We start from the raw sequence: 22,732 nt of genomic DNA, 5'->3' as shown, positions 1-22,732 counted from the left end.
GTCGGTTTCGTATTTAGCATAATTTCCTACAGTGGTATGTTGCAGAACAACTTTCGTGCTTACGCTTACTTTGATGTCTTCGATCACGTAAAATCCCATATCTTATCATAATTTTACCGCCTTATACTGGCCTCATAGACGCGCTGGATTGTGGGTGCCAATATGCAAAAGAGGTGGCCCAGATGCAGTCCCGCCCCTGAAGCGGCCGAGGTCGGGGGGTGAGGCCTCCGCGGGCGCCGCTGGCATCCCAGCGTTCTCTGCGGGCGCAGGGGGGCCGCTCTTGCCCGGCGTGGCGACTCGCTAGCGTCAGCAGCGCCGCAGCCGGACGAGAAGGCGGAAGATGGCGGCGGCGGCCGGGAGGCCGTGAGGAGAGCGGCGGTTGCGAGGGCGGCCGATGGCGGCCGGGAGGCGCCCTCGGACACCTGCGGGTCGTTAGGGCGCGACGCTGGGAGGCATGTCGGAGCACGTGGCGCCCGCAGCTCCGGGGCCCGGGCCCAACGGCGGCGGCGGCGGCGGCCCGGCCCCCGCGCGCGGGCCTCGCACCCCCAATCTCAACCCCAACCCCCTCATCAACGTGCGCGACCGGCTCTTCCACGCGCTGTTCTTCAAGATGGCTGTCACCTATTCGCGGCTCTTCCCGCCCGCCTTCCGCCGTCTCTTCGAGTTCTTCGTGCTGCTCAAGGTGACCGCGGCCCCGACCCCCGACCCTTGACCCCAGCGGCTGTCCCGACCCCCAAGTCTGCTACCTCCGACCGCGATTCCTGGCCCCGCTGGGGACACCGAGCGCCACCCTGCACCCTGAGGCCTAGACCCGGCCCTACCGATTAGGGATCTCCCTCGCGACCTCTGACCCTGGGATTGGCCAGGGACACCGTCTCGTGACCCCATCCCGCCCGGGGACGTCCACCCGGGAAGGCCGGGTCCCGCTGCACTAGAAGCCGCTGTTCTCTACTCTGGAAACCTCACTGTCAGCTCCCTCCAGGGCCCATCCTGTCCCCGGCGACCGCCTTTCCCAGGTCCCCACCTACCCAGGCTTGGAGTCCGGTCCTGGCCTGTGAAGTAGCACCTCCCCCCTTTGACCCCTGACTCTGCCGCCTGAGACCCTCAGTTCCGAGGCCTCTCTCCCCTCCCAATGTGCTGGCCCAGAACCCAGCCTGACGCAAGGCTCCCTCGGACCAACCCCTGTCCTGGAAGTCCACTCCCCACTCCCCTCTCTCCCTCCTTGTAGCCTTCCAGCTGCCCCCACCCCGTTCCCCGCTCCTGAGCCTCAGGGGAATGTGACTTAGCTGAGGTCACCTCGCTAGGGTTAGCGGCAAAGTCACCGGCAGCAGCGTACCACCCCATCCCCGGCCTCTTCCTCCGCTGGGTCCCCACCCCCTTCCTGCTCCAGGAGCTCAGGTTGTGGGTCTGTCGCCCGTGCCTCCCGTATGAGGCACCGGCCTCCGCGTCTTGGGCTCTGTCCCCCTCCCGCCCTCCTCAGATGGCAGAGGTCTCAGCCGTGCAGGACAGGCATCGGCCTGAGTCCCTCTGAGAAGGAGTCTTGCTTGGGTGACAGGAGGGGCTCAGTAGCAGCTACAGCCCCTCAGAAAACAAGCTGGCCGGGGTCCTGGGCCACCTGGCGAAATGGGGACGTGGCCGTTTTCGTTCTGCATCAGAACACCGCCGCGCCGGGGCTTGGGGGCTGCTGAAGTTGCGCCGTGAGCTTTTTGGATCTAGCCTGCAAAGAGGGGTCTGATGCTGGCGGGCCAGGCTGCGATCGTGGGCAAGTTCCCAGCCTGACACAGGTTGGTCAGGAGCTGGCTGCTTTTTTGGGCTCGGCAAGTGGAGCTGGACCTTGGCCGTCCTGCGGACCTGGGTGTGGGTCCCAGCCTGCTGCCACTTCACGGAAGGCTCCCCAGCCTCCAGATCCGTGGCCTCCCCAGGCCAGAGCTCAGCCCATCATCCTTCCCACCTTCTTCCCTGCAGCCCCCCAGAGTGGCATGGTCGCCTCAGTAGGCACCTGAGCAGGGCTGTGAAGGGTTACGCAGGCAGGCGGCCTTTCCCGGCTCTGGGGTCCACAGACGGGGCCTGAAACTGTGGACGGAGGCTGGTCTGTGGACGTGGGTTTTCCTTCCATGGAGTAGCCCGGGAACAGGATGGAGCCACTGTGTCCTTAGGCTTGTGGTGGGTGTGTGCTGGGTGCCAGGCCAGGTTCCCCCGACGGAGCTCAGCCTCCCTGGGAGGTGCATCCCTGTCGCCTGGGCCCTGGTCCCACCATGTCCCGGTTTGGAAAGGGATCAAGCCTACCCGGCTCCATGTCCAGGCCAATACCACTCACAGGTGGTCAGATGGGGCTGGGCCAGAGCTGGAGTTCCCCCTCTTCTGTGTAGGGTGGAGACTCTTGGGAGGTTCTCAGTAACCCCAATCCCTCCTCTCTCAGCAGGGGGCTTTGGACTATGAGATCTCTGGGTGGTGAAATTTTTTTTTTTTTGGGATGGAGTCTTGCTCTGTCACCCAGGCTGGAGTGCAGTGGTTTGATCTCGGCTCACTGCAAACTCCACCTCTTGGGTTCAAGCAATTCTTCTGCCTCAGCCTGCGGACTAGCTAGGATTACCGGTGCCCACCATCACAACCGGCTAATTTTTTTGTCTTTTTAGTAGACACTGGGTTTTGCCATGTTGGCTAGGCTGGTCTCAAACTGCTGATTTCAGGTGATCTGCCCGCCTCGGCCTCCCAAAAGGCTGGGATTACAGGCGTGAGCCACCGTGCCTGGCCTGGGTGGGGAAATCTGTTCTTTGTGAATTCTCCACCCGGTAATCTGGTGGCACAGAATCTGACCCTGCTGCCTTCACTTTTACTTATCTGCAAAGTGCGGGCTGGAACTGCCTGATTTCAGAGGCTGCCTTGAGTTCCAGAAGGCTCCTCTGCTTCCTGCCCGCCTGGCTTCCGGGGGTCTCCCTGCAGAGAGCCAGGTCCTCCCTGGTATGATCCCTTCGAGGTGGCTTCATCCTGTGGCACCTGTGCAGCTGAGCTCCCAGCCCTGAGCTGGCATGGAGTCCCCCAGCTCTCACCCATGCCTGGGTGGCTTTAGGAAATGCCAGGAGCTCCCAGCTCTGAGCCAGTATGGAGCCCCCCGGTCCCTCATCCATGCCTGGGTGGTTTTAGGAAATGCCAGGCAGTGCCAGGTGCTGGGGAGAGAGGAGGCGGCAGGGGCCTGTGTTCCAGGGGCCCTCGGGAGACCTCCCTCCAGCCTCAGTATCCACCTCTGCTGGCCTTCATGGCCCTGAGCCCAGTGTGGCAGAGACTGTCCGTCTTGGGGCACTGGGTGCCTGCGTCTGTACGGGTGGGCTCTGGACCCAGGTGACCACCAAGTGGATGCCCACAGGGTGAAGGGGTCTCGACTCAGCACCCCTGGACATGGGCAAGGGCCCGCCCCTAGCCACAGGGAGTAATGGGGCTCCTCTTGTGGGGTCGTTGTGACGATTAAAGATGGGGTATGTGAGACCCCAGGGGCCCTGCTCTGAATGGGGGACCTGTCACATTGAGGCCACTGTGAGGCTGCAGTGGAAGGAGAGGCCCCGGTGGCCTGGAGGCAGGAAGCACCCCAGGTGGACAAAGGGGAGCCCCAGGTAGTGTTTCCTGGCTGGGGCTGAGGTCTGTGTGTCCCACCTGGGAGGAGAGTGTGGCTCCGCGGGCTTGTGTGTCCGTCGGTCTGTGGGTCAGTCAAATACCCAGAGAGCGGGCAGGCTGCTCCTGGCACTCCAGGTCTGTGGGGAGACAGGAAGGGAAAGGCCCGCCCAGTGGCCGAGTGTTGGGGTGTCCTGAGAGCCTCGGCCAGAACATCCAGGAAGCTTCCTGGAGGAGGCGGTGAGCATGGCCCCAGGCTGGGGGAGGTGCTCCTGTGGGTGCAGCCGTGTGTGGGCTGACCCGGAGGAAGGAAGGGTCATAGGGGTGGGGTGACTCCTGTGCGGGGTGGGCAGGACCTCCTGGAGGTGAGCCACAGCCAGTGGGATGGGGCGGGGTGTCCAGGCAGCTGGGGCTGGAGCATGTGGGTGCCTGCTGGGGAGCCTGGGTCAGGGACAGGGTCATGGAGTGTAGGGGACTGGACCACCCAGGGCATGCGAGTGGCTGAGCCAGGTTGCGGGCAGAGGGTGGCCAGGGGCCCATGGGAGCATTTGTAGTTGAGCTCCCTGGGGAGGGTTGCTGTGGGCATGGACGAGGCTGCCTGGGCGTGTGGCTCAGGGCCAGGCCGGGTGAGGTGGCTGCTGTAGGGTGGCTGACAGACAGGTCTTGGGGAGGAGGACCCGGGACTCGGGATGAGCCTGCGTCTGGTTGACTGGTGCCTGCTCCTTGTTTTGTGGTGGGAGATTGATGGGGAGCTGAGGCTTTGGCGGCAACGGGCCTTGTCCAGTGGGGCATTTTTCTGGTCATGCTCAGTCAGGGAAGAGGGACCCTGAGCCCGGTCAGCACGGAGCACCTGATGGGGCAGAGACACAGTGACGTCTGAGTCATAGCATCTGGTGGACTTGAAGTCTTCGACTGGAGTGTGTGCACATTGTGTGAAGACACTGGCGCCCTCTCATCATGTCCGCTGTCTTCATGGGACGGGTCACTCACACCAGTGCTGGGTGTGGCAGGATGTGTGTCCTGTGCCCTCTCCCGCTGACCCTGGACCAAGCTGACCCTGCCCAGGGCAACCCCAGGAGCTGCTCTTCCCCGTGGGGCCTTAATTGTGCAGCCTGGCACTGCCCTGGCCCCTCCCTCCTGGCCATGTGACCTCAGCAGGTCCAGGTCTGTCGGGACCTCTGTGTCAGTTCTTCGTCTATAAACCAGGGATGGTAACAGCCGTGCGTCCCTTGTGAAGCGTTGGACAGCCCCGACCTCGGCCCACTGTGTGTCAGCACTTTTTGGAACATCTTGGCACAGGGTCCATTGCTGTCCCGGGCACAGCTCCTGCTGGATGTCTGGGCCTGGAAGGCAGAGCGTGGCCACCAGTGCATCCACCATGGGCCTCGCGGGCCCCTCTCTCCTGAGAGTGCTGAGCCGAGGGACTGTGGGGTCAGCGTCTCTGACCGTGACCCACCACTGGGCCCAGCCTCCGTGGCTCCTGTCCCCAGATGCCATATGGGGAAACGCTAGGCTTTGAAAGCATCTCAGGCTCCGGGGCTGCCCCCTTTCCACACTGCCCTCCCTGTCTTCCCCAGGACACAGGGGAACCCTCCCCAGCAGAGGGCCCTGCCCCCTCCCCCCGCCCACCCCTCATCTGTAGCTCCGGCGTCTGTGGGCGGGGCCTGAATGCCTGGCGGTCAGGGTTCTGCTCTTGCCTGTTTCTGCTTAAATCTCAGCGCCGGGCCAGCCTTCATCCCCTGCGGCTCTTTTGGCCGTAAGGACTAGAAATGCAGTTCAGATCAGCCCAAGGGATTCTCCAGCTCCTGGGGCTGGGAAGTGTGATGGGGCTCGCCCCAGCTGCACGTGCGGCTAGACCCAGGGCTTCATCCATGCTCAGACTCAGGGCCTCCCACAGGTCACAGCACTGCGGCCGGGCCAGAAGTGGGTTGCTTTGCTGACTCGGCCCTTTGCTCAGTCTACAGAGGGTTCCGGAGAGGAGGCCCCAGCTCACTGTGGGCGTAGAAGAGTTGAGGCTCCTGGTGGTCTTGCCTATGGCTGTGCGGCCACAGGTGGCTCACTGCACCCCGGGCATTGGTGCACCTGCCAGCAGGTCACGGGTCACGGAGGGGCCCTGTGCTCCAGGCTCTCTGGCTTGTGATTTTGAGTCTGATCAATTCTTCCCTGAGAGTCTGGGGTTCCATGTGGCTGTGGGCGCCCCCTTGGCCCAGCTGGGTCCTCAGTTTTGCGGATCGGGGCAGCAGGTAGACGTGACCCTCACCAGGCTCGGGGGTGATGCCTGGACCTCAGGTTGGGAGGTACAGTGGGCAGCCAAACCGCCAGACGGTGAGGCGGGCTCCCTGGAAGAGGGGCTGCCCTGAACCCCCAGACGGTGAGGCGGGCTCCCTGGAAGAGGGGCTGCCCTGAACTGCCCCTAGAGGGGCCCCACTCTGAGTTGTGCCTGCAGCACGCTGGGGCGTGGGCTCCCCAAGCCCTGTGGACATCGGGGTGGGGCCGTCCTTGGCACTGCTGGGTGCTGAGCAGCATCCCTGGCCTCACCCACTCCATGCCAGGAGCTCCCCCAATTGTGACAACCACAGATGTCCCAAGCATCCCCTGGGCAGGAGCCCCCAGGTGAGAGCTGCTGGCACCCCAGTTCACAGGTTGTGCCTCGGGCACGGCAGCCTCGCCCTGCCATGGGGCGCTCTGCCCAGCCACGGAGGTCCACTGTGTCCCCAGCAGCTGCGGCTGGCCCCGCCAGGCCTGGGAGGGTTGCACAGGGCGCCCCGCCAGGTGAGAGACGCTATTTTCAGCTTGTGAGATCAGGGGAGTGCTGGGGACGCAGCGGAAGGTGAGGCAGGAAGCAGCAGGTTGGGCTGTGGAGGGCTGTGCCCTCTTTCGTAGACAGTGGGTCCAGCTGGTGGCCCTGGGGTGGCGGCAACACCCATGCTGCTCCTTGCAGGGCGGGAGCCGTTGGCTGGCAGAGGGCCCTGGTGTGCTCCACTTGGTGGGTCTGAGTCCAGCCTCGTCTCTTCCCAGGTTTGGGGGGGTCCTGTGTGCATCTGAGAGGGCCCCGGCCTGCTGGCTTCGTCCGGCTCACCCCTGAGGAGGTGCGGGGCAGTCACAGGCCTTGCCGAAGCCCCAGGGCCTGTCAGAGCCGGGCTGCAGGTGGCAGAGCCCCTCCGGGGTTGGAGTGGGGCGTCCCCCGGATCCTCAGTCACTTGGACTATGTGAGGGGATGGCCTGGTGCAGTCAGCATGGGAGGGACCCAGGGTCCTCAGAGCCCAATTCGGCTTCTGGGGTTTCCTTCCTTTCCCCGTCCTGGGCGTCCCAGCGCGCCCCATCATGTAGGCCCTTGGGTGTCGGCTGCAGCTGGCCCTGGGGCACCCCACTGACTGCCGGCTGCCCCCTAGGCCCTGTTTGTGCTCTTCGTCCTGGCCTATATCCACATCGTCTTCTCCCGCTCTCCCATCAACTGCCTGGAGCACGTGCGTGACAAGTGGCCGCGTGAGGGCATCCTGCGTGTGGAGGTGCGGCACAACTCGAGCCGCGCGCCCGTCTTCCTACAGTTCTGTGACAGCGGCGGCCGCGGGAGCTTCCCGGGCCTGGCCATGGAACCAGGCAGCAACCTGGACATGGAAGATGAGGAGGAGGAAGAGCTGACCATGGAGATGTTTGGGAACAGCTCCATCAAGGTGAGCCAGGCCTGGGCTCAGCTGCAGCAGAGGCCAGCACCCCGTAGATGCTGGTCGCTGAAGGGGCGGTTCCTGACATCGACAGGATGTTGGGGTTCTTGACTTTCAGGGACCTGGCATGCAGACTAGCCCGCCCCTGCCTGCCGTGGCCTTTTGGTGGCCTGGGGGCTCTGAGGCAAGACCCTCGGCCTGTCGCCCTGCTAGAGGCCTGGGCAGGGCAGGGGGATCTCGGGGAGGACTTGGGCTGGGCAGACTCGGGCCTTTGAGAGTAGCTGTTCCGGGGAGGGGATTGGCTGGGGCTGGGGGTGCAGTGGGCAGCAATAGCTGAGGAGGCCTGGGGGCTGAAAGCTAAGAGCTCTGGGCCCATCCTGGCCGTCCTGAGGTGGCCCCACTGCCTGCAGAGTTGCTGGGTTCCCGGTCAGCTTGTGGTGGCCTTGGGCACTGGTGGGACCAGGTGGCTGTGTTGGGCCCCACAGCCTGGTGGGAGATGTTTTTGCTTCAGCAGTCAGGGTTTGGGGTCCCACCTGTTCCCACAGAGCCAACCCCAAGAGTTTGAGTGTTTGGCCAGAGCATCATGGACCCTTCCATGGGGTCTACTACCTGTGGCTGGCCCTTGCCTCAGCTTCAGGACTCAGAGCTGTGCTGGAGATGGCCTCACAGCAGGGCAGGCTTGGTGTTGAGGTGGGGTCCCAGCTGAGGCGGGAGGCACACGTAGTCCACCCTGGCCTGGTCAGTGGTGAGGCAGAGGCTGAGGCTCCCAGTCCCTTCCCGTTAGCAGGACTGTATCCTCAGGCTGGGCCCTCACAGCCCGGGCTGGCGCTGCTGACACCCAGGTCCCTGGTCGCCCACAGTTTGAGCTGGACATCGAGCCCAAGGTGTTCAAGCCGCCGAGTAGCACAGAGGCCCTGAATGACAGCCAGGAGTTCCCCTTCCCCGAGACGCCCACCAAAGGTAGGCCACCCACCAAAGGTGTACTGCCTCACGGGGTTGCCTCAGTCATGGGGTGCTGGGGTGCAGGCGGGGTCCCTCCGAACATCCCCAGCCTGCTGGCCGCATGTCCTGGACCGTTGAGGGCACCTCCGTGCCTCAATTTCCCCATCTGTCAGCACAGGAGGCTGTGGGGACACCCCAGAGCCTGGGGTAACTGGCTCAGCTCATCCTTTCTGGGACCCTCGTGAATGGCGACTTGGAGGGGATGGATCCCTTCGGCTCTGAGCTCAGAGTTCTAGCGGGCTGTGCTCAGGGAAGCCCCCGCCCCCGCCCCCACCCCCACCCCTGCCCATCTGGCAGCAGAGGGTCTATCCAGAGGGCCGGGGCCTCTGAAGTGTTGGGGGTGTGCTGGGGGCCGCCAGGGCAGTGGGGCAGCCCTGCACCCAGCCAGCCCCAGCCAGGGAGAGGGGGCCACGGGAGGAGGAGCCTGGCCAGCCTCTGCAGTGCACAGGGCAGGACACTAGCTTGGGTGGGCACCATCCCAAGTGTCCATGTAGGGGTCCTCCCAGCACCCACCTGGGGCCCAGGGCTCAGCAGGTCTCACCCTCCACCCCTCAACGCCTGCCTCGCCTGCTGGCAGTGGGCGGGGGACGGGGGTGGGGGCGCTGACCTGGTCCCTGGTTCTGCCCCGCAGTGTGGCCGCAGGACGAGTACATCGTGGAGTACTCACTGGAGTATGGCTTCCTGCGCCTGTCGCAGGCCACCCGCCAGCGCCTGAGCATCCCCGTCATGGTGGTCACCCTGGGTGAGTCTGAGCTGCTGGGCTGGGGGAGCTCCATGGCGGGGCCTCCCCTCCTCCCTCGGGTCTCCTCCTGCTGGTGTGGGGCCGGGGGCTGTGCAGGAAGCACTGGGGTCTGCCCCGCCCCAGGCACGCTTCCCAGGGCTGGGGTCCTGGATGGGTTTCCTAAGAATGGGCAGGGCCAGGAAGCAGGCCAGGCCTCAGCAATGGAGCCAGCTGGGGCAGGGCCCAGGGGGTGGCCTGGGCGGGGCTCCCGGCTCCCTGATTCACCCACCCGCAGACCCCACGCGGGACCAGTGCTTCGGGGACCGCTTCAGCCGCCTGCTGCTGGATGAGTTCCTGGGCTACGATGACATCCTCATGTCCAGCGTGAAGGGCCTGGCCGAGAACGAGGAGAACAAGGGTGAGGCATGCCCCGGGGCCGAGGGTTCGAGGGCGTGGGTGGGGGCGGGCGCTCACGGCTCCCTCCGCCGTAGGCTTCCTGCGGAATGTGGTGTCGGGCGAGCACTACCGCTTTGTGAGCATGTGGATGGCGCGGACGTCCTACCTGGCCGCCTTCGCCATCATGGTCATCTTCGTGAGTGCCTCGGGGCGGGTGCGGGGGCTGGCCGGGCGGGAGCCGAGCAGGCCCTCGCAGCCCCTCACAGCGCTTCCCGCGCGCCCCTTGCAGACGCTGAGCGTGTCCATGCTGCTGCGGTACTCGCACCACCAGATCTTCGTCTTCATCGGTGAGTGTCCCGCCGGCGCAGGGCGGGGCGGGCGTCCTCCAGGCCCTCACCGGGCGCCCGCCGCCCTGTGCCCGCAGTGGACCTGCTGCAGATGCTGGAGATGAACATGGCCATCGCCTTCCCCGCAGCACCCCTGCTGACCGTCATCCTGGCCCTCGTCGGTGAGGACCCCACCCGGCCTCCCCCGCCCCGCGCTGCACCCCGCCCCGCCCGCTTCAACCGGCGCCGCCTCTCCCTGCAGGGATGGAGGCCATCATGTCGGAGTTCTTCAACGACACCACCACCGCCTTCTACATCATCCTCATCGTGTGGCTCGCGGACCAGTATGACGCCATCTGCTGCCACACCAGCACCAGCAAGCGGCACTGGCTGCGGTGAGCGTGGCGCGGGGGCAGGGCGGAGTGGGTGCTGGTGGGCAGGGGTAGGGGGCTGCCAGAGGGAGGGACGCTGGAGGCGGGGGTGGCGGCTGCGCCAAGCGGGAACCCCAGGGGCTGGGCCTGGCAGGGTGGGACCTGCAGCCCCGACGCCCTCACCCCGCCCCGCAGGTTCTTCTATCTCTACCACTTCGCCTTCTATGCCTATCACTACCGCTTCAATGGGCAGTACAGCAGCCTGGCCCTGGTCACCTCCTGGCTCTTCATCCAGGTGAGGCCTGGGCGACAAGCAGGGGGCGGGCCAGCCGTGCCTTTCCAGGCAGGAGAGGCTGCAGCCGGGGAGGATGCCCTGTGGGGTCAGCCCAAGTGGGCAGAGGTAGCGTGGATGGTCCCGGGTGGGCTGCCCTCTGGGAGCAGCGGCTGGGTGGGGCAGGGGCGGGCCCGTCCTGACTCCCGCCCTCCCTCCCGCAGCATTCCATGATCTACTTCTTCCACCACTACGAGCTGCCTGCCATCCTGCAGCAGGTCCGCATCCAGGAGATGCTGCTTCAGGCGCCGCCACTGGGCCCCGGGACCCCTACGGCGCTGCCCGATGACATGAACAACAACTCGGGCGCCCCGGCTACAGCCCCTGACTCTGCTGGCCAGCCCCCCGCCCTGGGCCCCGTCTCGCCCGGGGCCAGCGGGAGTCCCGGGCCTGTGGCAGCGGCGCCCAGCTCCCTGGTGGCCGCGGCAGCCTCAGTGGCGGCAGCTGCCGGTGGTGACCTGGGTTGGATGGCAGAGACCGCTGCCATCATCACAGACGCCTCCTTCCTGTCCGGCCTGAGCGCCTCCCTCTTGGAGCGGCGTCCGGCCAGCCCGCTGGGCCCTGCTGGGGGCCTCCCCCACGCCCCCCAGGACAGTGTCCCCCCGAGTGACTCCGCAGCTTCTGACACAACTCCCCTGGGGGCTGCGGTAGGCGGGCCTAGCCCGGCCTCCATGGCCCCAACGGAGGCGCCCTCGGAGGTGGGGTCCTGAACCGCACAGCTGAGCCGCCTCTGACCCCTGCTGGCTGGGCCTGACCTTCCCGAGCCCGTGGGGGTCGGGGAGGCCAGCCACCTCCTTCCTCTGGGACTGCCCAGCCTGTGTCGGGGGCTTTCAGGGTTTCGTGGGGTTTGCCCGGAAGGCGGCTTTCCTCCCCCTGGTGTGAGGTCGCGCCCGAGGCTTGTACCCGCTAGTGAGCGGTTTGAGCTGGTCAGCAAGGAGAGGGGGTGGGGTTCCGCGGAAGGTTCTGGAGGGGTCTTGGTAGGTCTGCAGTGAACCGTCCTGAGGATGGAGTGGGGTCCCATGGTGCAGGTCTCTGAGCAAGGCGGAGGTGTGGAGGAGAGGCCGGCTTGGAGTGGGGCCTCGGGCCCTAGTGCAGGCCGGCCTCAGCCCGGCTCTGCCTGGTGCTCCCTGCAGTGCCTTCTCCATGGCCCGGCCCTCCCCACGTGTGCGCCAGGCCTGGGGTCCCCGGGAGAGCAGAGCTTGCGCCTCGGGCATAGGGACGTGGGGTGCAGGCGCCAACATCAGTGGCAGCAGCCAGGGCCGTGGTCCAGTCCCACTCGGGGATGGAGTGGGCCGGCGGCCAAACCAGTCACTCGGGGAGGAATGCGGAGGAGCGCTCATTCCATTCTATTTAATTGCAGTGTACAAAATTGTGTTTGTATATAGAATAAACTGTCTGTTGACAGCGGCTCACTGCGCTGTGTGTGTTCTTGAGCCCAAACGGCCCGGCTGGCGCCTCATTCCTGGCTCCCGGGTCGGCCAGAGTGTGGTGGGGCCTCCGCGGGGGCCGCTCTGGCCTGAAGCAAGCGCCGAGGCCGGTGACGTGTGCTGTCCCCGAGCTGTGCCAGGAGCTCGCCGCGCCGCACCAGGGCCTGGCGGAGCCGCTCACGCGCGACTTCGATGCGGCGATCCAGCTCCTGCAGCTCCCCGGGCTGGGGGGCCCCCGTGGGCCTTGCGGCGGGCGGGCGGCCGTTGGAGCACGGCCAGACGGGGCCCTCTCGCGGCGCAGCCTCCGCCTCCGCCTCCGCCTCCGCGTCTGCTTCGGGTGCCACGACCACGGCGGGCTCCAGCAGGAAGCGCACGCGGCGCTCCTTGTCAACGGCCCGGCGCGCCCGTTTCCAGCCCTCCGGAGCCGTTGGCTGGTCCTGCTGCTGCTGCTGCTCCACCTCGGGGCCGCTGGGGACGGAACCGGCCTGGTCAGTGTCCGCCGCGGCAGCCGTCTCACGCCCTGGGCCTCTGCAGAGGCCGCTGAGGGCAGAGGGTGGCCGACAGGCACAACCAGGGAGCCACGGTGTGCACACAGCCGTCCGGGGGTGGGCGGGGGACCTCCGGGAACCTCCTGCACCCCGCGGCCGGCTTCGGGGCGAGCTGGTGGGGTGGTGGGTCTGGGTGGTCCTGCATCGTGGTCCGCCCCGACCACCACTTACGTGGGCTCCGCCTCTGCCGTCTCCTTCTTCGACCCCTCTGGTGGCTCCGTGTTGAGGGCGCGGTGGATTTTCTAAGACCCCAGACAGACCCGGTTGGCGAGGAGGCGGGGGTGGTGGGGCCGCCCGCCGCCCACCCGGTCCCCACCTGGCTGGTGTGCAGCCAGTACTGCAGCCTGCTCCTCTTGCGGATGCGCGGCAGCGCCAAGCGGAAGAAGGCGTGCTCGCCCAGCGAGCTGAGCAGAGCGCTGCCCAGGCCCAGGCACAGCAACACGAAGAGGCCCGAGAAGTGGTAGATGCTCATCTGCAGGGTCTGGGGGCAACACAGCAGGAGCCCCGCAAGGTCACGTAATGGCAGGCCCCTGGGGAGCCTTGAACTAGGGGAGAACAGGTTGGGCCAGAGAGAGGGGCTTGGGGCAGTGGAGCCAGGTTGGGAGGCAGGGACTCCATGGCTGGGGGGAGTGAGGTTTCATGGAGGAAGGAGCACTGGAGCTGGGGTTTTGTAGGGTGAATAGAAGTGCGCAGAAGCAGACAAACGCACGTCTGGGGAAAGCACTGGGGTTGGTCACGTCAGACAAGGCTCAGGGCCCCCCACGCCCACCCCCACCCCCACCCCCACCCCCACCCCCACCCCCACCTGTCCCAGGCCCTGCCCCACCTCTGTAACCGCAAAGACCCGCTTGCCGCAAGGCACCATCTTGTACCACTTGTCGTGGAGCAGGTCAATGAAGCCGGAGGACTTGTAGCGGCTGATGAACTCGGACAGGTTGGAGGTGAGCGGCGAGTTCTGGGGCAGTCCGATCCCATAGCCTGGGGGCGCGGGGCCAGGCGGTGGGGCCAGGTGGGACAGCCCCAGGGGAACTCTGCCCGCACACGTGGGATTTCGCCCCTTCCCACCTCGAACCCTCCGTGGCTCCCCACTGGCCCCAGGAGGTCCCCAGAGACCCCTGCGCCCCGCCTCGCCCAGGTGCCTCTCACCCTCAATGGCGAAGGGCTTTCCCACGGTCAGCAGTTTGCAGTCGGCGTCGATGGAGACCTCGTAGTCCAGGAGCGACTTGTCCATGATGAAGGCGTTGAGCTTGGGGGGGTCGCTCCTGCTGGGGCCGGGGGCGGGGTCAGCCGTCGCCCCCCCCACGCCCCGCCCCCGCCCCACCCCGCGCCCGGGCTCACGTGAGCATGGCGACGCCGTGGGGCGTGGTGGGCGCGCTGTGGCGCCGCATGTGCGCGTGCATGTCGGGGAAGCTCTTCTTGATGTACGCCTCGGCGCTGCTCTCCCACACGGTGCCGAAGCGGAAGCCCTGCGCCGGGTGGTGCAGCTGCGCGGGGGACCCCGTCAGCGCCTCCGCCTGCCCCTCAGGACCCCTGACCATTGAGGGGCGCGCCGTTCTCCGGGGTGGGGCCGTCCTGGGCACTGCAGGGCGCCGAGGCTGCATTCCTGGCCTCCACCCAGTCCATGCCCAGAGCACACCCCAGGCGTGACAACCACAGCTGTCTCTAGACACACACTGTCCAGGGTCCCCTGGGGCGGGGGGCAGGATCACCCTGGGTGGAAACCCTCTGTTCTAAACGCCGGCAAGTCCATCTCCACGCGGACCTCGCCCTGGGCTGGACGCCTATCCCACCACCTCCTCTGCCTCTCCCCTCGGGGTCCCACGGGGTCCATGACCCCACTCCTGATCTGCCCCCACTCGCTCTTCCCACCCCAGGCGGAGGCGGAGCACTGCCTCTGACACCCTGTTTCTCCCGAAAACCCTGGGGGGCTCCACCTGCAACACAGGGAAATGCCCACTGCTCACCCCTCCACAGCTCCCACCCAGGTTGGGGCCCAGCGTCGAACCCAGCCTCCTTCCCCATCAACATCCTCGACCAGCCCAGGCCCCTCTGTGGGGTCCTCCCTGCACCACCCGTGGTCTGTTCTCCCCACAGCTGCCAGGGCAACCTGGTGCAGACCCCTAATGAATAGGTGGGTCTGGCTGCTGAGGTCACACCAGCCAAGGCCTCCCCACGGGACTCCAGCACCACCAAAAACCCAAACTTGAATCCCATCGTGCCTGTGGGTCAGCAGCATCTGATGGAAGTTTCTGTATGATGAAAAGGCTTTGACGGCTCAGCTGTGCAGCGTTTACATTGGAAGAGCCGCCGGCAGCAGTCAGCTCACCTGACAGCATGGCATCTACGCTTTACTACCGTTTCACAGGGGACACCAGGGGCTGGGGAGCAGGCCAGGCACCCCCAGGGGACACCACTGGGCAGATCCAAAAGTTCAGAGACACTACGGGGCAGAAAACCCGACTTTGCCAAGAAATTACAAGGGGAGGCCGGGCACGATGGCTCACGTCTAATCCCAGCACTGTGGGAGGCTGAGGCAGGAGAATTGCTTGAACCTGGGAGGTGGAGGTTGCGGTGAGCTGAGATCACTGCACTCCAGCTCTGGGCAAGAGTGAGACTATGTCTCAAAAAACAATAATAATAATATGGGCCAGATGTGGTGGCTCACACCTGTGATCCCAGCACTTGGGAGGCCGAGGTGGGCGGATCACGAGGTCAGGGATTCGAGACCAGCCTGGCCAACATGGTGAAACCCCCATCTCTTCTGAAAATACAAAAGCCAGGCTTGGTGGTGCACACCTGTAATCCCAGCTACTTGGGAGGCTGAGGCAGGAGAATCGCTTGAGCCCAGGAGGCAGAGGTTGCAGTGAGCCAAGATCGTGCCACTGCGCTCCAGCCTGGGTGATGGAGCAAGACTGTCTCAAAAAAGAAAAGAAAAGAAAAATAGGCTGGACGCGGTGGCTCACGCCTGTAATCCCAGCACTTTGGGAGGCCAAGGTGGGAGAACTGCTTGAGCCCCAGCGTTTGAGACCAGCCTGAACAACATAGCCAGCCCCCCATCTCTGTGTTTTTTGTTTTGTTTTTTGTTTTTTGAGACGGAGTCTTGCTCTGTTGCCCAGGCTAGAGTGCAATGGTGCCATCTTGATTCACTGCAACCTCCGCCTCCTGGGTTCAAGTGATTCTCCTGCCTCAGCCTCCCGAGTAGCTGGGATTACGGGTGCCCACCACCATGCCCAGCTAATTCTTTGTATTTTTTAGTAAAGATGGGGTTTCACCATGTTGGCCAGGCTCCAGTTTGAGACTCCTGACTTCAGGTGATCTGCCTGCCTTGGTCTCCCAAAGTGCTGGGATTACAGCCGTGAGCCACCGCGCCCGGCTATTTTTCTTTAAATAAATTAATTAATTGCATAAATGTCTCTTGGGACCAGAGTTGGCCTAGTGGACGTCCTCCACATCCAGCTGACCACCCCTGCCTCACGCAGCCCAGCCTGGGGCCGCCGCTAGCCCCCCAAGGCCACCCGCAGCCCCCCGAGGCCGCCCACCTTGGGGTCGTGGATCCCCGACAGCTCCTCGAAGCTCTTGTCCCCGACCATGACGGCAGCCAGGTTGGCCGTGTAGCTGGACAGCACCAGCAGGCAGAAGATGGCCCAGAGGTTCATGAGCAGGCGGCCCGTGGGGCACTTGGGCGTCTTGCTGGACACGGTGCGTCCGAAGAGGATGGCGTAGCACAGGTTGAGGGCTGAGGAGTAGGAGAAGACGGTGCTGCGGTTGTGGCCACGCGGCGTGAGGCCGTAGGGGCTGCACCACTCGCACACGGTGAGGAAGAGCGCGGTGAGGTGCAGGGCCGCAAAGATGCCCAGCCACATGGACCAGTGCAGGGGCCACATAAAGGCACCGATGGGTGAGGCCGTGTCCCGTGCCCGCACCATGATGCCCAGGCTGGTGGAGAAGAAGGGGCTGGTGAAGTCCACCACCTGTGAGCGGGCGGAGTTGATACTGAAGCTGGTGACCGCCATGTGGGCCCGGCCGGCCAGCAGGTCCCCGACCAGGCCAGTCCAGCGGCCATCCCGCAGGGCGCCGTACTTGCCGTCACCCACGATGTACAGCTCGAAGTCGAAGGGCGTGTCCTCCGCCAGCCGCTCCAGCAGGTCAATGCAGTAGCCGTAGCAGCACTTGCGCAGGGCGCGGGGCACTGAGCCGTTGGCCAGCGCGGCGAACAGTGCGTCCAGGGTGGCCGAGTCGTTGGTGCCGGGGTCCAGGCACAGCTGCCCTGCTGGGCACTGCCCGTCTTCGTCCGGATCACGGGCAAACACAAATGGGTGTTCCAACAGTGTTACCACACGCAGCTTGGGCCGGACCTGGGCACCCTGCGGGGGCGGGCGCCGTGCAGAGGCACCTCCCGGTTCCAAGTCCAGCTGGCCGTCCCGCCAGCTGCCCACCGTGGCCCAGGCCGGGGCGCCCCGTGGGTCCCGGCGAAGGCTCCACACCTTAAAGTGCCGAGACATGTGTACCTGGGAGCTGCCTGTCACCCACACGGGGCCCGTGCGGCCCCGGAAGGACGTGTTGGCCAGGAACCTAGGGGCAGGGCGGGGGGGGGGGGGTGTCAGGTGTCGACGTTCACACCCCTCCATCCTCTCACCCCTGCCCAGAACGTGCCCGATTCCCACTGGTCGCTCTTGTCCGTATCATGAGGACAAACATGGACGCTCCTGGTGTCCCCAAGCCTAACCCCTTGATCCCAGGGCATCCGGGCCCGGATGCCGTGGCTGTGCCCCCACCCCACATACGCCTGAAGCCAGTGACTGACACACAAGCACCCAGCTGGGGTCACCTGTTTCCAGGAGTTGTTCATTCTCAGGAACTCCCCCAGGGCTCAGCCAGAGACCCGTTCCCTCCCTCCTAGTTCAGCTCGTTCTCTGCTGTCCCTGAGATAGTTCCCCAGGTGGGCACTGCTTCCGGGGACCTAAGACATCTAACAAAGCATCCTGACTTTGTGTGTTTGAGACAGGGTCCCTGTTGCCCAGGCTGGAGTGCAGTGGTGCGATCTCAGCTCACAGCAGCCTGGACCTCACAGGCTCAAGTGATTCTCTCACCTAAGCCTCCTGAGTAGCTGGAACTACAGGTGCGTGCCACCACGCCCAGCTAATGTTTTCTATTTTTTGGTAGAGATGGGGTTTCACCATGTTGGCCGGGCTGGTCTCAAACTCCTGAGCTCAAGTGATCCGCTCGCCTCGGCCTTCCGAAGTGCTGGGATTACAGGCGTGAGCCACTGCGTCCGGCCTCACGTTGCCTTTTGTGATCCATGAGCAGTGCAGACTCAGTGGCCTGGACACCCTCCTAAGGGAAGCAGGGTCCCCACTCACCGTGCCAAGAAGCGCCCCGGGGACTCGGGCCCGGCCGGCTGCAGGTCCCCGCAGTTGACCGGGGCGGGGAGGAGGGCTCGCTTCGGCTGCACCTGGGCCGCACTGCCCAGCGCCCGGGCCACCAGTTGCATGGTGTCATGGATGGTGGCCTCCAGCGGGGGTCGTGCCACCTCGCCCAGCGCCAGCAGCCCTGGTGGCAGCCCCGCGGTGGGCAGGGCCTTGGGCGGCAGTGGTGTCCCCAACAGCCAGTGGGGGCCGGGAGGTACGGCCTCCAGCACCCGACGGGCACGGGCGATGTCACAGCCGAGGAGGACCGCCGCGGGTACCGGTGCTTCACCCCCCACTGGTGCCGCCATCGGGGCCAGGCGTGCCCGCAGTCCCACATCTCCCGTGTCCTGCCGGCTTAGGTCCAGGACCAGCTGTGGGGGCCGGCCAGCCCGGCTTGTCCAGAGGGCCACCAGGCCGCCGGGGTCCTGGGTGCGGCACAGGGCCAGGCCGACGTCTTCCCAGGCGTGCGCCTGCAGCACCGCCACCAGCACATCCAGCAGCGTCTCCAGGGGGCTGACCCAGTGCAGCTGCAGGTGGAATGGGTTCTGGGAGAGGGGTGGCCACGGTTAGGGTTGACGACCTCCACCCCCACAAAACCCTTCCCACCCCAGCAGCGGGTGATCCGCAAGTAGATGCCAGCTGGATGGCTGCACCTCCCCTCCACCTCCCCCCAGCCCCAGCCCTGCTCTAAACACTTCCATCGTTCCCCATCACCATCCCCACAAAGCTCAGTCTCCCAGCCTCTCTTGGCTCCAGCTACCCTTGTCATGGGCACACTTGGTGTTTTTTTTTTTGCATGTGCCATTCCCCGGATGGAATACCTTTCTCTATGCCCACCAACTCCTACACATCCTTCAAAACCCAAGCACATTGCTCCTCGTCTATTCAGACTTCTCCATCCTCCAGGCAGAGCCCAGGCTCCAGCTTGGAACGCCTCCAGCCTCAGGTCCCTCCCTGATTCCTTTACAGTCCTGACCTCACCTGGCACCCACCTGCCTGGGAACCCCTCTAGGGCCAAGAGCTGTGGCTCATAAAGGTGAGCCCACCGATGGCCTTGTGCTTAGAGCCAAACCAGGTAGCTTCCCCGAGCATCCCCTTCACACATTACTGCCCCGTGCCAGGCACATGGAGGGCTGAGGGGCCCCCTTGTGCCCAGTGCCATCCAGAAAGTTCTCCTGGATTTTTTTTTTTTTTTTTTTTGAGATGGAGTCTTGCTCTGTCTCCCAGGCTGGAGTGCAATGGCATGATCTCAGCTCACTGCAAACTCCACCACTCCCAGTTTTTTTTTTTTGTATTTTTAGTAAAGACGGGGTTTCACCATGTTAGCCAGGATGGTCTCGATCTCCTGACCTCGTGATCCGCCCGCCTTGGCCTCCCAAACTGCAGGGATTACAGGCATGAGCCACGGTGCCCAGCCAATATATATATATCCTGAGTAGCTGGGACTACAAGCACCCACCACCACGCCCAGCTAATTTTTGTATTTTTTGTAGAGATGGGGTCTCGCCATATTGCCCAGGCTGGTCTCAAACTCCTGAGCTCAAGCTGTCCTCCCACCTTGGGCTCCCACAGTGCTGGGATTCCAGGCCTGTGAGTCACCGCGCCCGGCCCTGGATTTAACTTAGTATACTAAAGGTGGGAGAGCTTTGCCAGGCCCCTCGGGTTGGCAGGGCGCTTCCCAGGGTGGAAGCAGGGTGCCCAGTGCTGGAGGATGGGCTTGGGATGGGGCTTAGTCCCCAGGGGGCCAAGCCAGTCCCTAAGACGCTGGGTCGGTCCCACGCCCCGGCTTGCGGCGGTGCAGCTCCTGGAGACGGCAGCAGAGGGCGCCCCAGGCCCTGGTTTGGGCCCCGCCTCTCCCACCAGCCCTAGGGTGGTGGGGGGACAGGGGTCCCCTTGACACCTGGAGAGCTGGGCTAAGAGATCCCCCCCTCTAGCGTCAGGGTCTCCCTCCCTGAGGAGAGGAAGGGGCTGGAGGGGCCTCTGCGTGGGTTGGGAAGGAGGGGCAGCTGGGGCATAGAGCTCAGCCAGGCCCATGTCCGGAGTTGGGACCTCCTTGCTGGCCACGGGAGGGGGCTTATTATCTGGGGCGCAGTGAGCCCTGTTGGGGGGGACAACAGGGTCCCCAGAACCCAATCAATCGCCCTTCTCTTCTTCTTCCGTTTCCTCGCGGGATCTGGGCCTGGGGTGGGATTAGAAGAGAGGAACTTGACAGCTGCCAGGGGTGGGGGGTGGGGGGTGGGAATGGAGTCGGGGTTGGAATGATGGAGGCTGCCCTGGGATCTTGGAGGCCTCTAGGAGGGGACGGGGAGAATGCTGGAAGGAGGGAGATCCAGACCTGCAGACCCCGAAACTGCACCCCTAGAGTGAGGAGGGAGACCGCCTGTCCTCCAGCCCAGCCACCCAGAGCCGGGTGGGGACCAGGAGGTCCCAGGGACCAGGGAAGGGTCTGTGGGGAAGGAGGGAAGGGGCCTGGGCAAGGAAGGGGCAGAGGCCACAGTGGCGGGGTCCCCATCACCAGGGCGCTGGGAAGGGGTCTGCAGGGGCGTTCCAGGGGCGTCCCTGGGGCTCTCAACCCCGCGTCTAGGTCCCTGCCCCTGGGTCTCTTCCTCTGGGTTCTGGTTTCCTTGCTCCGGGGACACCCGGGTCTTCCCCATCCCTGATCCCTGGGGCCCGTCCAGCGTCCTGGGATCCCCCTTCTCTGCGTAGTCCCGGCACCCCCATCCTGACTCCGGCCGTCCCCAGGGCTCCCGCCCCCGCCCCGGGTCCCCCTCGTCCTGACTCCGGGCGTCCCGCGTACCGGGGCTCCGAGGGGCGCGCGCGCCTCCCGCCGCAGCAGGCTGAGCACGGGGGTCTCGGTGGCGGCCGCCAGGAAGTGCAGCTGCAGCAGCTCGGGCCGAGCCTCGGGAAAGGCGAGCAGGGCCGCCACGCCCGGAGGCACCAGCGCCTGGCACAGGCCGCGGGTCAGCGAGGCGGGGTCGCGGGCGGGGGGCGCGGCGACCACCAGCTCCAAGCTCAGGTTGTGCGGCAGCCGCGGCGCCAGGGCGGCCCGGGGCAGGGCGGCGCGGGCGCGGGCGCGGGCGAGAGGCGCGCGGGGCAGGAGGGCGCCCAGGCGCACGGAGCCCCCGAGGCGCGCCAGGACGCCGCACGGCTGAGGGTGGCCCCCCGCGGACCCCGGCCCCAGCGCCAGCGCCAGGCCCAGCCACAGCGCCCGCACAAACTCCATCGCAAAGTTGTCGGCGCCGCTCGCCGCGGGGCGCAACCACCGGGACCACGGCGCGGGTGGAGGGCCCCGGCCAGGTTCCGACGCGCCCTCCGCGCTCCGCCCGGGCGGCCTCCGGGTTCCCAGCAACCGCGCCGGGGGAGTGGGACGTGCCCTGCCCAGGGCGGGATAGGGGGGAAACAGTGCCTCCCAGTGGTTGTTTGAGGGCGGCGGCGGTGACACCTGGCGGGGGCCGGGGACGCCTAACCACTGCCCATCCCTGCTCTGATTCAGGCCACAGATGGAATGGAGGCGCCAGGAAAAGACTGCGCTTTAAAATTGGCCCCGACTTGCCGGGCGCGGTGGCTCACACCTGTCATCCCAGCACTTTGGGAGGCCGAGGCGGGCGGATCACGAAGTCAGGAGTTCGAGACCAGCCTGGCCAACATGGTGAAAACCCGTCTCTACTACAAATACAAAAATTAGCCGGGCGTGGTGGTGGGTGCCGGTAATCCCAGCTACTCGGGAGGCTGAGGCAGGAGAATCGCTTGAACCTGGAAGGCGGAGGTTGCAGTGGGCCGAGATCGTGCCACTGCACTCCAGCCTGGGCGACAGAGCGATGCTCCGTCTCAAAAAAATAAAATAAGAAAACATTGGCCCGGACGCCCACCCGGTTCCTCTCCAGGATCCCTGACCCCTTCCACCAATGTCGACCATTGCTCAGGCAGGGAAGTTGAGGCACAGGAAGGGTCTTGCTTGTCTCGCACATCCAGGGAGCGGTCAGTTTCTAACCAGGCCAGCCCAGGGGTGTGTTCTAACATCCAGTGCACCCTGGGGAAACTGAGACAGGCATGTCTGATGGAAACCTATAGAGTAGATCTGCCCTCCAGCAGTGGGCAGGCAACTTGGGCCACAGAACTCCTCTTCACCCTTCAAAACCCAGTCCCAAATGCCCTGCCCTGAAAAACGTTCCCTGCTTGCCACTGAGAAAATGCAGGAAGCACCACTCCCTGCCCCATTTAAGTCCTGCTGCTACCCACCCCCAAACCCCACACATTTCCATAACAGCCTACCATCTTTTTGTTCATTTCCTTCTTATTTAGTGACCATCTCTTCAACTCAGCTCTGGGAGGATCAGGGTGGGTCTGGTTTGGCTGCTGGCACACAGTAGGCACTCTATAATTGCTTGTGGCTTGAGCAACGGCCCAGACAAGGATGCTTGCTCACATTCTCCTCCTCCAGTGCTCTAGAGCTTTCCATAGCTCCCCGCTGTCTACCAGTCCCCAAGCCTGCCTATGTCCTCTGGGCCTCGGGGGGTGCCTTCTGGGCCCTGGCATCCCACAGGCGCCTGATAGACGGGGGCGGCCGCATCCGTCTATCCATCTAGCAGAGGACCTCCTCCCTGCCCAGGCATTCCTCATCCTGTCCTCCCGACGGTGTCTCCCCAGATCCCGCGGGGCAGCAGAACAGCCGCTGTGTTGGGAACATTCAGCTCTAATGAATGGATCTACACTCCGGCGATTTTCTTCACACACACACACACACACACACACACACACACACACACACCGCAAACCTCATCTCCTTTTGGAGCCAGCGTTGGAGAGGTAGGAAAAAAATCCTCCATGAAATGAATAAAATGCCAAGTGCCAGCCGGTAAAATGGATTGGATTTTGAGACGACTGGGGAGGGACGGAGAGAGGGATGGCTCAGTTCCAGGAACCCGCAGGCC

The 22,732-nt window shown here is 64.9% G+C and overlaps 2 protein-coding genes and 1 long non-coding RNA gene across 7 annotated transcripts; 2 read left to right on the top strand and 1 right to left on the bottom strand.

Annotated features, from left to right (window-relative positions):
* The first annotated feature begins 277 nt into the window (after positions 1-277).
* TMEM259 (transmembrane protein 259) lies at positions 278-11,825 on the top strand. Of its 4 annotated transcripts, none has more exons than XM_031006782.3 (11): positions 278-682; positions 6,999-7,280; positions 8,114-8,231; positions 8,905-9,015; positions 9,290-9,412; positions 9,486-9,586; positions 9,680-9,737; positions 9,866-9,898; positions 9,979-10,111; positions 10,283-10,382; positions 10,583-11,825. In XM_031006782.3, exons 1-11 carry the CDS (start codon positions 455-457, stop codon positions 11,126-11,128), a joined length of 1,833 nt encoding a protein of 610 aa, XP_030862642.1. In that variant the 5' UTR covers positions 278-454; the 3' UTR covers positions 11,129-11,825. The 4 variants fall into 4 exon arrangements, with proteins under 4 accessions (XP_030862642.1, XP_030862640.1, XP_030862644.1 ...); XM_031006780.3 differs by having other exon boundaries at positions 280-682; positions 9,815-9,898; XM_031006784.3 differs by having other exon boundaries at positions 283-682; positions 8,132-8,231.
* GRIN3B (glutamate ionotropic receptor NMDA type subunit 3B) lies at positions 11,769-21,127 on the bottom strand. Of its 2 annotated transcripts, XM_031006779.3 has the most exons (9): positions 20,599-21,127; positions 17,754-18,346; positions 15,933-16,965; positions 13,732-13,877; positions 13,540-13,655; positions 13,220-13,371; positions 12,710-12,874; positions 12,565-12,635; positions 11,820-12,313 (listed from the first exon to the last, which is right to left on the bottom strand). In XM_031006779.3, the coding sequence occupies exons 1-9, from the start codon at positions 21,022-21,024 to the stop codon at positions 11,875-11,877; spliced, it is 3,141 nt and encodes a 1,046-aa protein (XP_030862639.2). In that variant the 5' UTR covers positions 21,025-21,127; the 3' UTR covers positions 11,820-11,874. The 2 variants fall into 2 exon arrangements, with proteins under 2 accessions (XP_063557971.1, XP_030862639.2); XM_063701901.1 differs by having other exon boundaries at positions 11,769-12,313; positions 12,565-12,874.
* On the top strand, positions 12,760-15,802 carry LOC129528808 (uncharacterized). Its single transcript, XR_010132168.1, has 3 exons — positions 12,760-12,904; positions 13,283-13,334; positions 14,488-15,802. It is a non-coding gene; the product is annotated as an uncharacterized lncRNA (long non-coding RNA).
* Positions 21,128-22,732: the final 1,605 nt, after the last annotated feature.

This window comes from Gorilla gorilla, chromosome 20 (assembly GCF_029281585.2).
Source record: "Gorilla gorilla gorilla isolate KB3781 chromosome 20, NHGRI_mGorGor1-v2.1_pri, whole genome shotgun sequence".
In the NCBI taxonomy this organism is placed as follows: domain Eukaryota; kingdom Metazoa; phylum Chordata; class Mammalia; order Primates; family Hominidae; genus Gorilla; species Gorilla gorilla.
Note: the sequence above shows the minus strand (reverse complement) of the source record. Positions and strands in the feature narration are given on the sequence as shown.